Source organism: Limulus polyphemus, unplaced genomic scaffold (genome assembly GCF_000517525.1).
Source record: "Limulus polyphemus unplaced genomic scaffold, Limulus_polyphemus-2.1.2 Scaffold1865, whole genome shotgun sequence".
NCBI lineage: Eukaryota > Metazoa > Arthropoda > Merostomata > Xiphosura > Limulidae > Limulus > Limulus polyphemus.
Window position 1 is genome coordinate 28,709 of NW_013667475.1, and position 15,082 is coordinate 43,790.

The 15,082-nt window shown below is 30.6% G+C and overlaps 1 protein-coding gene across 1 annotated transcript in view; it reads right to left on the bottom strand.

The window, feature by feature from the left end:
• Window positions 1-1,513: 1,513 nt before the first annotated feature.
• The window catches only part of LOC106465195 (F-box/LRR-repeat protein 20-like), a 30,806-nt gene continuing 17,237 nt past the window's right edge, over window positions 1,514-15,082 (bottom strand). Inside the window, exons 7-13 of the mRNA XM_022393046.1 lie at window positions 6,191-6,344; window positions 4,817-4,891; window positions 4,008-4,138; window positions 3,360-3,420; window positions 2,530-2,574; window positions 2,200-2,363; window positions 1,514-1,586 (exon numbers count right to left, since the gene is read on the bottom strand). Coding sequence (XP_022248754.1) covers window positions 1,514-1,586; window positions 2,200-2,363; window positions 2,530-2,574; window positions 3,360-3,420; window positions 4,008-4,138; window positions 4,817-4,891; window positions 6,191-6,344 — 703 coding nt within the window. The remainder of the gene's footprint in view (window positions 1,587-2,199; window positions 2,364-2,529; window positions 2,575-3,359; window positions 3,421-4,007; window positions 4,139-4,816; window positions 4,892-6,190; window positions 6,345-15,082) is intronic.

The following is a 15,082-nucleotide window of genomic DNA, read 5'->3' on the forward strand; positions in this document are numbered from 1 at the left end:
GTGGCATGTAACTTGTTAATGTTTTAGATGTTGTTATGGAAGTTAATCTAAAGTAAATCCTTCAACAGTGGCATGTAACTTGTTAATGTTTTAGATGTTGTTATGGAAGTTAATCTAAAGTAAATCCTTCAACAATGGCATGTAACTTGTTAATGTTTTAGATGTTGTTATGGAAGTTAATCTAAAGTAAATCCTTCAACAGTGGCATGTAACTTGTTAATGTTTTAGATGTTGTTATGGAAGTTAATCTAAAGTAAATCCTTCGTTGATGTGGTATGCTATTTACCTGTCACAGAAGCAAATTTTTGACCCATCTTGTCTTCTGAGGAGACAAAATTATAAGGAAGACATCAATTTCTTCAACATTATATATCTTTACAAATGCTTAGAAAATAATTCTGGTATTATTTTAAAATATTAATTCTAGAAAGAACCGTTGTTTTCTAATTTAGCAGACAGTTGATAAACTCTTCAAGTTGCCTACATAATGAACTAAATATTTTACATACTGTCAAATTTTAAAAACATCTTAATAACCAATATAGAAAAGAGCTGATAGTCGATAAATGGAATCTAGGTTCAAATACGAAATCTGGAACATTTGTTTATCCATAAAAACACTTAACTGTGGTGGAAATCTAAAAAGTTGTAATTACCCAAGAAACTTTAAGGAGGAATCTGTTAGTTGGCAACAGGAACCAAGATCCAAATATAAAAGTCTGGAACAATATTTGCTCAAACTCTGACAAGTGCTGTAAAAAGATAAATAGTTTAGTTCACGGCCACATTACAGCCACAAATATCATTTCATTGTATCTATGATATTTAAATTTATAGAACAATTAATATTTTTACTGTTAGGTGTCTCTATCGTTCTACAAGTACCTGAATATAGTATCCAATCAATCACCAAATACTCAAGTACATATCTATTAAATACCAAATAGTTGCTAAATAATGAATATATATTTTTCGTCAGTTATCATCACGAGTATAGAATATGTTACTATCTTTTTCTATCCATTCGAATTTACTTTTCAACATTAGTATGCTTATAATGGCTGGAGATGGCTTGAATGGGTAATGAAGAAAAACTTTAATATAAGTTTAACATAACAGCCAATGTACAACGTTTCGACAAGGTTTTGTCATACCTGATGATGACAAAACCTTGTTGAAACTTTATTAGTCTCAAAGTGGGTTCCTCGTCATCGAATTAGTATGCTTATGTTAATTACAAAAGAAACCTTCAAACTTAGTTTTTTTAACTGTACTTCTACCCTTGGGATGAACTAACAATGATGAAAGTCTTACTCAATACAATAAGACAGGTTACTATTTGCAAGGTTTACACAAATTTTCAGAGTTAAGTATTCAAGAACAAAAAAAAACTTAAAGTATCTACAAGAACATTTTACTTATTTATATTTAGCTCATGACGATTTTACAGGTCTTGTTAAAAGATAGTTACATTTAGTTTTTCATATTACCTGAATTTTTTAAATTAAAATGTTTACCTATCTGTGAGATTTTTACATCCATTCAGGTTCAGTTCTTCAATATTATTACAATTTTGGGCAAATGTTCTGTAAGTTCAGAAATCAAATTATTAGAGCATCTAAAAAAAAATTCATAAGACATCACTTGTTTCTTTCATTTAAATCTACTGTTGGTATATTTTGAAATAGTCTAGTGATATGAAATACCAGTTACATGCCATTGTTGAAGGATTTACTTTAGATTAACTTCCATAACAACATCTAAAACATTAACAAGTTACATGCCACTGTTAGTAATAAAAGAACACAATATGGGATCTACTAACGTATATCAAACAGATACATTAACAACTATACAGGAAGAGCTGAATTAAAGGATATACAGACCATTTAGAATATTTAAAAACAAATACATTAACAACTATACAGGAAGAGCTGAATTAAAGGACATACAGACCATTTAGAATATCTACTAACGTATATCAAACAAATACATTAACAACTATACAGGAAGAGCTAAATTAAAGGACATACAGACCATTTAGAATATCTACTAACGTATATCAAACAAATACATTAACAACTATACAGGAAGAGCTGAATTAAAGGATATACAGACCATTTAGAATATCTACTAACGTATATCAAACAGATACATTAACAGCTATACAGAGAGAGCTAAATTAAAGGATATACAGACCGTTTAGAATATTTAAAAAGAGATACTTTAACAGCTATACAGGAAAAGTTGAAGCAAAGCAGACCATTTAAAACTATGACACAGTTTACCTGAACCTTAAAACTTACAAGAGTTTCTAGAGAAGGGCAACCAACTGCTAGATGGCACAGCGTGTTATCTGTTATCTATAAAAAATAAAAACGTTCAGGAGAGTCATCACCAAACTGTTAAGTTCTTTTACAACTAGTAAATAACCTTAGTTAATGAATTTAAAAACCCAAAGGCTTGAATTCTAATATAAAACTACGTTAAATGTATGAAAATCAATCAAACTTAAAATGCACTACCTACCAACACACATTCCTCCAAATCCATCTTCTCCAACTTGTTACAACTCTGTGAAAAATGTAACAGATGTTGACTAACATCTTATGAAATAAATACCTAATATAAACTTCATTATTAAGTCTTGAGTACTTAACTGTATTCAGAAAGATGGATAAATCTGTTTCTAAAGCTAATGTTGATAATAAAAATAAATACAAGCTGATTAATACTACTTAGAAGACTGATTACACTTTAACTTTCTTTTATAACGAAACACTTGTCAAGAAAGTACAATCATAATCACAAGCAGAAATAGAATTACGTAAAACTACTGATATAAAAACTACGACTAACAATTCTGTTTTACGTTTAACAAATTAAAAACACACCCTTGAAAAGTATTATAAAGTTTACAATAGTGATTACAAAAACTGTATTCTTATGCACCAACTTTATCTTGGTTATGACAAAACGTATTATTTCACCATCAGGTGTACAAGAACTTTATAGTTTTCTTACAATACCGAGCAATGCTGATTTTATTATGATATAATGTATTATTTTACTACAACATTTAGACAAATTGTATCCTTTTCTCATATTACTGAGCAGCCTCTCTGGGTTATAATAAAATATCTTATTTTTACAAAGGGTTACAATATATATATATTACTTTCCATAAAGTATTTATGTTCTATAAGAAGAACTGTGGAAAAGAAAAGGATCCAAAATAATACTGGGACTGGCATGTAACAGAATAATTGAAAGATTATGAGGCACTTTAGTAATTACTGAATGTAGATGTACTTATCAGCTTAAGGATGTAGACATATTAAAACAACTGTAGGATGTACCTTTGCTAAAGCTTGGAATCCACTGTCAGTAAATTGTGAACATCCTGCAACTTCTAATGTCCTAAAGTGACACAAGAAAACAAAGAAATTTGAAGTTTTAATACTACAATTACGTTGTAGATAACTGTTTGAACAATATGAAGGAAAACACACTGTATAACTGAGTTATGAGTAATCAGCACATTTGCTGCATGTTCAAGGATAAACAGCGTATATTAAATTTAAAACACGAGTTAAAATAAAACAAAATTTTGAGTTGCATTATGAACTAAAACAACTTATTGTTTTCATGGATTCAAAAAAGTAATACACGAACAAGTTCTTAAAAAATCAAATTTGCCATTTAAAACTTTCCTACAAATAAAATTAAGCTTTAAATAAAATAACAATATAATAAATTGTATTATAAAAAAAAACCTTCAACCATGCAATAACTAAGACTATAAGCTTGGATTCACATCTGGTAATGGCCTGGAGCACAGTTTACAACACCAAACAGGTAACATGTTAACATACAAATCTGATAGCAACCTAGAGCTCAGTTTACAACACCAAACAGGCAACATTTAATCCCATGATGATTACAACTTATCAGAATAGTAACTCATACTTATTTTGTTACAAATAAAACAAATCAAGGCATTGTACCTGAGATTGAGGCAACCCTGGCCCAGTGCTATAAGGGAAGCATCAGTGAGTCGAGAGCAATTTGATACACATAAGTAATGAAGATTGGGACAATTCTGACTGATGAACTGAATACCATCATCACCAACATTCTTCACAGAAATTAGACAAACAACATAGTAATCATAAATATAAATGTTTTCTGATGAAACCTTTCAAATATAATTTGTTAACTATGTAAGTTTTCAAATACTTAAAACAAATACAAGAGCCCAAATTTTTTGATTCAGATAAACAGATTAAGTAGTTTTAAGAAGTTTTCACTATACCTCTGTAGTATTCAATACAATATTCATTGGAACTACATTTTTTTCAGCACAAAGAAATAACCTTGGTGTAATCTTTTACATGTACAATGTCTGTAGGATATATGAGAAAATATAATTCTGCTAAATCTAATAATTTATGAGTGAAAATAAAGTATAATGTATAAGAATATATGTCAACCACACTATACCTTCTACACCCAGTGCTGAAGAGGACTTTTGCCTAATACCAGGGCTCTTCAAGCCAGCTGGGATATGACAGATATAGTAGTGGCTGAGATGCTATTTATGTTATCAAAATGAACAACAACCGATGTGGTGTGAATAGATTACATTGGTGACATGTAATTTTATCAATTTTATTTCAGTAGCTTTCAAATTGGAATTAGGATAATGATTAATAACACAATGTTATTTATTTATTTTAACACCCACTCATATTACAAGATACTTTAAAAGAGTATCGCACAAAAAGTTTATCTATGCAATTAACGATTAACTTACGATACATCCGTGGATGTTAATAACCTGAAGACCATTACAAAACCTTGTTAAAGCACCAAGAACATCATCAGTGACCTGAAATAAAAAATACATCTTAATTAGATAAAGAAAATGTTCTTGTCATATAATTCTTTAGAAAATTTCTCCATTATTCAAATTTCTCTACAATAGTAAAAGAATCAAGCGCCATCTACATTAACATTCAACTATTATTTCCAAAATCTCACATTTTTTATTATATTGCTAATACCTAGTAATTTTAATTTGCCCTTTTATTGTTGAAATGTACAACTAATGAAGAATGAATTCTCTTAATCCATTTAATATTTTCTTATTTAAATGTTACGTTATATCTGTAACTATAAGTTATTTCTCATTCACATGTTGTTTTTCTTTATATATATATATATATATGAAATAATGTTAATTCATAGAATAATATCATTTATCCATGTATTATATTACTTGTCTAGAATAATTTAATTAATTCATCTAATTTAATTATAAAATGTAATATTTACTAATAACTTTAGATCAAATCAAGCTACCTGTTTAGAGAGAAACTAAAACTCAACTTAGTAACAGAAATTAGCATAGCTAATTAAGTATACTTTTCTTATGTATACAGATCAGAATGCATTGTTTCAACAGCTGGGTACCCTCAGTGTTAATGATATTAACAACCACAAACCCTACAATATCTCACAAGGTTCAACCAGCTTAGGAGATTCAGGTTAGTCCTAAATATATATATATACTAAACTAACAATGCAATAAAAGTTTTTATAATGAAAATATGGTAATAAAAATTGTTTCAACAGCTGGGTACCCTCAGTGTTAATGATATTAACAACCACAAACCCTACAATATCTCACAAGGTTCGACCAGCTTAGGAGATTCAGGTTAGTCCTAAATATATATATACTAAACTAACAATGCAATAAAAGTTTTTATAATGAAAATATGGTAATAAAAATAAAATAAAAAGGTAATAAAACTAAATGTATTAAACATTCCAACCAATAATGCTACTGAAAGTAACTACAGAGTATATGATATTAAACTTATGTTACAGTGCTATCTATAATCAACTAAACTGATTCCAGAAATACAACACTAGTTTATTACAATTCACATTACTTACAATCAATCTGGTCATTTGGGTAACATCAATAAGCCATACCATTAAACATAAAATATATACAAGCTATCTAAAATCACCGCTATCAAACCACGAAATGTTAAAGTAGTTATCTAACTTAATGACACATACATAATCGTATTTTCTGAATTTATTAGAAACTTACAGAAGTTCTGTCATGATAAATCCATTACAAAATGACCAAACATTTAGATAATCAAACGATACTTACTAAATGACACCCTTTACATATAAAAGCTCGCAAACATTGGCACCCTCTTGCCATGGCTTCAATACCATACTTTGACACCTGATCACACCAGGATATGTTGATATGCTCAAGAAGTGTGCATCCTTCCCTAGTTTGGAGGGATTGAAAACATTCACTGAAAATTTGACATTTTTAGAATTCAATTGTATCTTCAACCTATACGTAGCTCTGAAACACAGTTTTGCCTCCTCTTGTTCAATAGAACTCCCTCTGTAAACTTCATATGACCCAAAATTCTGAAATTCTTCGATGCAATGCAATACTTACCGATAAGTTATGTTGGATATACAAGACTATTTAGTGTAAGAGTTATTATTTAGTTCATTTAGTGATCTAATATTTAATGATTATTTAGTTTTTGTAACAAGAGTGTTAAAATTAATCATTTTAATAACAATAGTTATAACAAATTTCATTACATAACTCAGTAAGAGTCTACATTGTGTGTGTAACTCAATTGTTGTAGCACTGCTGATGTCATCTTTCTCGAAACCTCTAAGTTTTTCTACCCATGAGAGTATTGTTACATCATATCATCTCGTAGTTTGTAGAAAGTTCTAGACCAATGTTAAGTGAAGTTCAGTCAAGAAAAAAAGTTAATTAGTGAAAGAAAACATGAAGTTAGCCAGCATGCGAGTGATTAGCCTTAACAGGTGATTTTTGTAGTGTGTTTCACAGCTGTATTGTAGCAACAGAGATAGTAAAAATAATTTGTCAATTGGGTTCTAAAGTAACTGAACCAGCCTGTGTTGACTTTTGACAAAAACAAAAGAAACAGTTATATAAAACTCTGGATACAACTGTAGTAACCAACAAAAGAAGTTAAGTCATGAAACATTAAGTTAGAGAAAGTGTAGTTAGACTGTGTGATTGTTAGTTTAGCCTTAATGGGTGATATCTTAAAGTGAGTTTCACAGTTTAACAGAGATAAGGAGAATAATTTGTCTTGTCAAAGGGTGTTCTAGGGTAATTAAACCCACCTGTGTTGACTTTGATGAAAAAGAGACAATTATTTAATGTTCAGGATACAACTGTGGTAATCCATGGGGTAATGTAAGTGAATTATTCACTGTGACTATTGTGATAAGAGTATAGAAAAATAATTCATCTTCTCAACTGGATTCTAAAGTAATTGAATCAGAATTACTTAGAGTTTTAGATACAACTGTGATATCCTAGAATGTAAAGAATCTTTGTACATACGTTTGACTCATTTTGAATATATTATTTCAAAATAAGTGGCTTATGTGCTATCCGTTTATTATTCGAATTTATTGCCAAAAAGTCACAGACACCTGTTGTAGAAGAATCCTCAGTCCACTCATATTTAAAACCCGGAGAGTCTACCACTGACCACACCTTCCACGTGACTTATTTGCACATGCATCAAAGGACTACTTAAGCTCTACCTTCCAGCCCAAAGCCAGATTTCCTTTGCAGTTGTAATGGGCAACCATAAATTTCACAGTTATAGGAAGGCATGGGGGGAACACGTTTCAGAGGTAATTGCCTGTGTGTAATTCATTTTAAGCCAAAAAATCTAAAATCCAAAACAGGCAGGCCTTATTACCACATTGAAAAGGAGGAGTGAACCAGAGAATGTGATAGCCTATGAACTATAAAGTACTCCACCAATATCAAATCATGTTTTATGGAGTCAAGTATGAGAAATAAGAACCAAAATACAGACCCATTTATAAAAGAGGGTCTGAATCCACAAAAAAAAAGATGAGAGTGCATGATTCATATTGCACCTTTAAGACAAACATTTAAAACAAATATGTGGAAGACACACAAATGTTGTTTCCATTTTTGATTATTTAAAAGGTAGTAACATGATAGAGAAATAACTCAAAAATGAGATGACTATACATGATATGTACCGAGTGCCAAGATATCTCTTCTAAGTCATGCAACAATATCCATCATGTGACCTCTTTGTTCCATACTGTATATATATATATATATATCTGTGTCAGTGTAAACTATTTGTACCTGACGATGACAAAACTTTGTCAAAACGTTGTACATTTACTGTTATGTTAAACTTATATTAAAGTTTTTTTTCATTACCCATTCAAGCCGTCTCCAAGCATTATGAGTGTACCTGTACAACTAGCAAGACACTAGTATGTATAAATGTTCAGCATAAAAAAAGTGTACAAAAGATTGCATTTACACTGATACATAAAGAAATAAGACAAGCGAAACAGTGGAGAACTGGGAAGGTATGAAGCACGTATTGCATTACACCAAGACCTTTAGGTCAAGTGATGTTTACAGAACAAGTTTTACTCAACAAGAGCCAAACTGTGTTTCAGAGATATTTAGTTACATAATATCATTTAGAAGTAAAACTGTAGTTATATTAGTATTTAGGAACACATATAATAAATAAAATGGTTCACTATATGACCAAAATATACTCCTACAATATTCTTAAAAAAAAACCTCGGCATACTGAAACTTCATCTTTATCCCTAGAGTGTACAACAATATCCAGATATGCACAATGATATCACAGAAAATGTAAAACTTAAGTGATGGGTAAATAAATAGTCAGCATTTAAAAATATGTTTTATGTCACTGATCAGAAAAGTTAAGGTATATTTTTTATCTGTTTCATAATATATTCACTAATCATAACTTTCTTATGTGTTTGGGCTATTCAAGTTGATTATCGGGAGATGGGCAACTTGGTGTGAAATTAGTAGAAAAACTACAGTAAACGGGGCAAACTGTCAGAAGTCTGATATCAGAGAAACTAGTTTCAACACATCCGTGTGTCCTCTTTAGCCTCACGTTGTCTTCTAGATGACAGTTTCTCTGATATAAGACTTCTGGCAATTTGTTCCGTTTACTGTGGATTTTCACTAATTGTTAGACATGTTTTTCAAATCAAATTTTACCAAGTAATGTTTTTTGTTACTTCATATTTGTGTTTCCGTTGTTCTAAATGCCTGAGGAACTAAATCAACAGAAGTACTACATAAAACATGGCAACATTCTGTTTGTATTCTATGAAGTATTTTTCTTATGTTTAATGAAAAGATTTTTGCCTCTAAAAACATGACATAATAAAACGTTATTAGTAAAATAAGTCCAGAAGATTCACTAGAATAATTGATTTAATAAAAAAAATTAATCTTGTTTGATGAAGATACTCTTAAATACAGTGCATATGCATAATATGAATAAAGATAACAGAAAGGGGTCTGAGACACAAAAATCACAGTTCTGAATCTTAACTTCTCCCAAAAACAATTTAGAGATATCCATACAAAAGTTTCTTCACAACTACTAAGATTAACAAATCTCACATCAGGAGTCTTGTGAAAAGCAAAGGAGTTTGTTCTCTTTGTAACTGTCTTTAATTGCATTGAAATGTTTTTAGAGAAGATACACATAGCTTTAGATACAAAAGATAAACATTATAATATCCCTAAACATTTGTAGACACAGAATATCTAAAAAATTTTATTTTCACATTACTTACCCTACGTATAAAGACCTTTGACTTGACACAACATCAAAGTTATCGGAAGGAATGAAGATGGCCTGGCCATGTGACCCCTAGTCATATTTGTTGTTTAATTATGGGAAATGATCCATCTGGCTCAAGGACAGTAAATCTTATAACATCTACAGAAAAGAAAGCTTCATGAAAGGGATGTAAACACAGAATTTTCATTAACTGGTTTTTTGTCATATCCTGACTATTTATCAGCTCTTACCACATTTTCGTCTTTTTTTCTAAGTAACCTAGAGCTGCACGTTGTTAAGCATCTTACCACTTGGTGACAGAAACTTGTCAATCACAGAGAATGGTTGAGGCATATGGAATATATATGAAAGGTGAAGAAAACAGCCAAAACCATAAACAATGCACCTACTGGTCAGGCTACGATAAACAGCTTGAAAAGTGGCTGCATTTACTTCTGACTTGTATATATATATATATATATACTGAAAAGTCCAGTTCAGCTACCTGTTCACTGAACATTTCATAATACTACACAGCACCGACAGTATCCTGGTCTTCCCCCACCCACAGAAGGAGGAGGGGTCACTGGGGCAAAATAGGCATGGACTTTTAGATCTGGCAGGTGACTCTGAAAACAAGAATGTGAAAGAAAACATCAATAATAGGCTAGAGGACATCTATACAGCAATAACTATACAAACTTATCACTGATCTGATGGTGAAATTACAAATTCTTCAGAATTCCATCACAGATACGCACATTTATGTAAACACTGCAGTTATTTTTGCTTTTATTAAACAAAGCTTTTCCACCTGTCATAGGACTAAGTGGCACTTCTATTAATCAAATAGCCATAGGCACTATATTATTAACTCCAAAGCTTGAAAAAAAAATACAAGAAAATACACATTTGAACAGTGTTGAAATGATTTTAAGTACTTAACTTGACTCAACACAGGAAAGCTTACAAATCCTAAGCTTAAATTATTAATCAGCATTACCAGTCTTAACTTTGCACTTTTCTAAAACTGTATAAACAGAATAAGCTTAGTAGTATTTGATTGCCAAAGTAACTGAAGGTAAATTTGGCATTTTCAATTTCCACAATTTTTAAATCAAATAAAAAGACACAAAAAAAATAATTTACTCAATTACTCTAGAATATATGTTTTGTTTACTCTCAATTCCAAACTGTTTTAACCATATTAAGAAACCCAAGAGCTTTCCAAAAGTGGACTTTCCTTCATCAGGAGTAAATGACATTTACTCCCAAGGCAGTCATTGGGTTTCGTTTCTAATATGAATTATTCTCTGTTGATCCTGCATGCTTTGGAGTATCAAAAAGTTTCGCTGCTTTAACATATTAAGTATAACAGATATATAATGAATCACTCTTTGGTAAGTCACCAAAACTCAGTCCAACTTTAATGAATTGACTTTCCATTGCACATAGTCTATAAATTTTTTACGCAACTCACCACAAAGTGACATCATTCTAACAATATTTACACTAATTTTATCTCCAAACTTGACAACTGGTTTCTTAAATATACAAAAAGTGAGGAAAGATCTTTTGAGCAATGTTTTATTCTTGATCGCTAAATTTAACATTTTGTTAATAAATTATTGTTTTCAATAATGCTACAAGATATCAGCCATGACTGTTATAAAACCTTGTGTAAAGATTTTAAATTTGAGTCCATTTAGGAATCTAAGTATACAAGAGAGCAAAGAGGTGTGATCTGAAACATAAATTTTCATTTGAAAAGGACACAATTTTTTTTATTCTTGAATTAATGTAAGTTTCTATCATACTTCTTACTTCATTAATATCTGATCAGTTTGGACCACAGGTCAAATTTCTATTACTTTTTATTTCAACTGAATGTTCTGTTAGATATTAAATGAAAAGTCTGATATTAATTCATGAATTAAAAACGTAATCATTGTTGGTTGAAGAACAGCTGCTGTGAAAGTGTTCCTACTGAAATAAAAATATTATTATTATTAACTTTATTTAATGCAAATTGGAGTTTATTATGAGAAATTTCTATAAATGTAAATAAAATCACGACCTATATCTCCAGAATGTAACTTTATTAGCTCAATATTTCACTGTTACAGCCTTGTCAGGAGCTATCGATATCCCACAAGTTCACTAATCCAGTTAAATCTCTTAAATGTTATTTTGTTACTTACAAACACACAATTGAGTACCATTGATTATAACAACTTCTACATCATTAACTAGTGATAATTAACATTAAACATGAAGGCTGATAATATGTACGCAATGCAAACAGGTGAATGATATATAGTAGGTTCAACAGTTACTACAGTAAGAGATTTAAGTGTTAGTTAAAAAAAACCCACCCGAAGCCTGCGGATGCCTGCTCTTGTGATCAACTGACAATCATACAACTCAATTCGTTGCAAACTATGGCATGAAACTAGATGATCCAAGGAAGCATCAGTGATAAGTGGACAATTATCTAGTTCCAGCACTGTCAAAGTGTCTGCAGCACAGCCGTTTGTTCCCAGGTGACGAATCCCGTCATCCGTAATAAGTTCACAGTGGGACAAGCTCTACAAGATAAAAGATTTATTTTCTTATAATTGTGAAAAATATAAACATACTAATTAGGTTTTTATTACTTTGAAAGTTATTTGCTCTGATTCAGAAGTTTTTTGTTTTATGCATGAGATATTTTATCTTATTTACTTTTTTGAAACTGAGAATGTATATGGAAAAGTTACAAAATTAAAACAGTGAACTTTACTACAAATATAGTCACTGTAGAATTGTCTGGACAGCAGTAAATAGAGGAATATTTACTAATACAGTTTCCTGGGAAAATTAATATTAAAATACCAAAGAGATACATTAACAACTATACAAAGAGAGTTGAATTAAAGGATATACAGACCATTTAGAATAGTCATCCTGACTTTGAAGTTTACTGTTTTGCGGATGATTGGATGGCCCAGTTGAAACATGATTTAAGTCTTATTAAACTGTTATAATAAATCACACCCTTGTGCATTAAATAAATTGTTACCTACTTAACCAGTAATGTCTGTTGCTGATTTGTTACAAAATATTTAATTGAAATTTTGCTCCTTATTATTATGGAAGGTCAAAAATAAATATTTGTCGACTTTTTTTCTGTTGGACTGTCCAATGTTATGGAGATATATTGATAGATAAACAAAATATGCCACCTAAAAAACAGCAAAGCAATGGAATAAGTTCTGTAAATTTACTGTTAAACCAAAATTTTTGCTAAGTTGAAAACAAAAATTTTGTCAACCTTTTTTTAGATGTCTATTTAACTACTTGCCAATCAATAAATTTTCTTTGAGAAGCCAAAACAGCTAGTTTTATGATATAAGAGGAATTTACTTAGGAAAAAAATAAGTTAAAAGAATGGTTTGCGTTACCTACTCAATAAAAAGGCCCATGAAGATGATCTGTGGTGTAAAAAGAATTTATTCAGCAAATAAGTTATTCAAAAAAAATTTGTTTCTGTACTCAGTAGAGGTCTGTGAAGGTGTAAAAAGAATTTATTTAGCAAGAATCTGTAATCGTACAATATATGTGAAACTTATAAAATACAATGAATATAGAACTCTCTACATATTGGTTTTTAATACAACCTGTTATTATGAAAATGGTAACTCTCTGTTTAAATGAAAACCTGTCCACTAACTGATTCAAGGTGCAATCTAAATACATCAACAGGTTTCATATTTACTAAAACAGATTGCTTACTTCTAACCTGAAAGCAGCTATGAAGATGTTAAATGTACTTAGTTTTCTGTCTGAGCAGTGGTAACATATTTTAAAATAAACGTGTGTACTGTATTAGAAGAAAAAAACACTAAAGTAACAATGTTATGACATTCTGTTATCAATAAACTATTTTTAACATATTAGAATTAGAATGAATACAATAAAAAGACTATCTGTTTGAATCCCACTAAAAACAGGAGGTTTAAAGCCCCAGAACAATCCAACTGTTAATTTTAGAGACATGATAATGGTCTTGTGTGATAGTGTAGGTGTAGATTAAACCACTTTACTGTTCACTTATTAACAGTAGTCCACAAAATATGGTTGTTGGGTGCACTGATGGCAGTCGTGAATGGGACCTAAGCTTATCAGATAGATTTGGTTACAATATTAAAAATCTTAGTTATACATCAGTTGTTTTTACGTCTTATGGTGTCTATCATGGGACTGGTAAAGCATTAATCTTTAGTTCGTATTAGATGAGATATAACAATAAGGCTGATAGTAATTTCAATTATATCCCCCTTTACTGGCTTGAGCAAGTAAAATGTATTACAAAGTAACAATCATTCTTCACCAACCCAAGTGTTACACTTCATGACTTAAGGTGACACGTGCACCTGTCTGGGATGTGCTCACAGGTTTCTGGAACATCTCACTCATTTATGAAGATATTCCAATGGAAATGGGCAGTTCAACAGAAAAACCAGACCTTCTTGTGGCTCAGCAGTAAGTTTGGGTGTTTTGTAACACTAAAACACTGGGTTTCCATAACTGCAGTGGGTAGAGCATAGACGACCCATTGTAGCTTTTTGCTTAAATACAGACAGAAAAACTGGGGCTAAGTTTTCTTCTGGTGCAAATATTTTGGAAGAAGTGGTAACATTTTTATTTTTGTAAAAAGCAGTAATACTTTACAATTAAAAAGATTATGTTAACTAATTTTGGACAACCTCATAGTGGTTACTAGTTTTGGATAGTGGAGTAGTAAAGCTATACTTCAACATATGGAAAAGCCTAAATTTTAAAAATGATATTAATGATATTTTAAGAACCATAAAACCATTTTGAAGCAAGGTACGTTTTCCATGTGTCATATTATAGCATTAATACCTACCACACTACCCAAAACTAGTGAGCATTCTTGGTATCACTAAAATGAATTTAATGGGCAGCACCTTGTGGAAGACAAAAGATAGATGTGAAGTGATATTTTTACACACACCTCTGATTTCAAGCAGCAATGAACAGATTAAGAGGAATGTGTGAAACCTATTGGTTTTCCTTTTTCCTATATTTTGCTATTTGCTGATATTTAAATCGAAACTACTATTTTGACAATAATAAGGTCAGTTCTTTATCATTAATTAAAAAAATCTTCATGCTGCTTTGTGGTTAAGTAGAAAACAACCTTTTAAATGCCTTAGTGGATGATTTACTATAACGATTTAGTAAAACATAAAACAATAATATTTTAATAATCTCTACATATTTCATCTTCACCACCGGTCGATATAGTGGAAATTTAGGCTTGAAAAAAAGTCTGACAGAAATTCAGGGCTAATAGTAATATT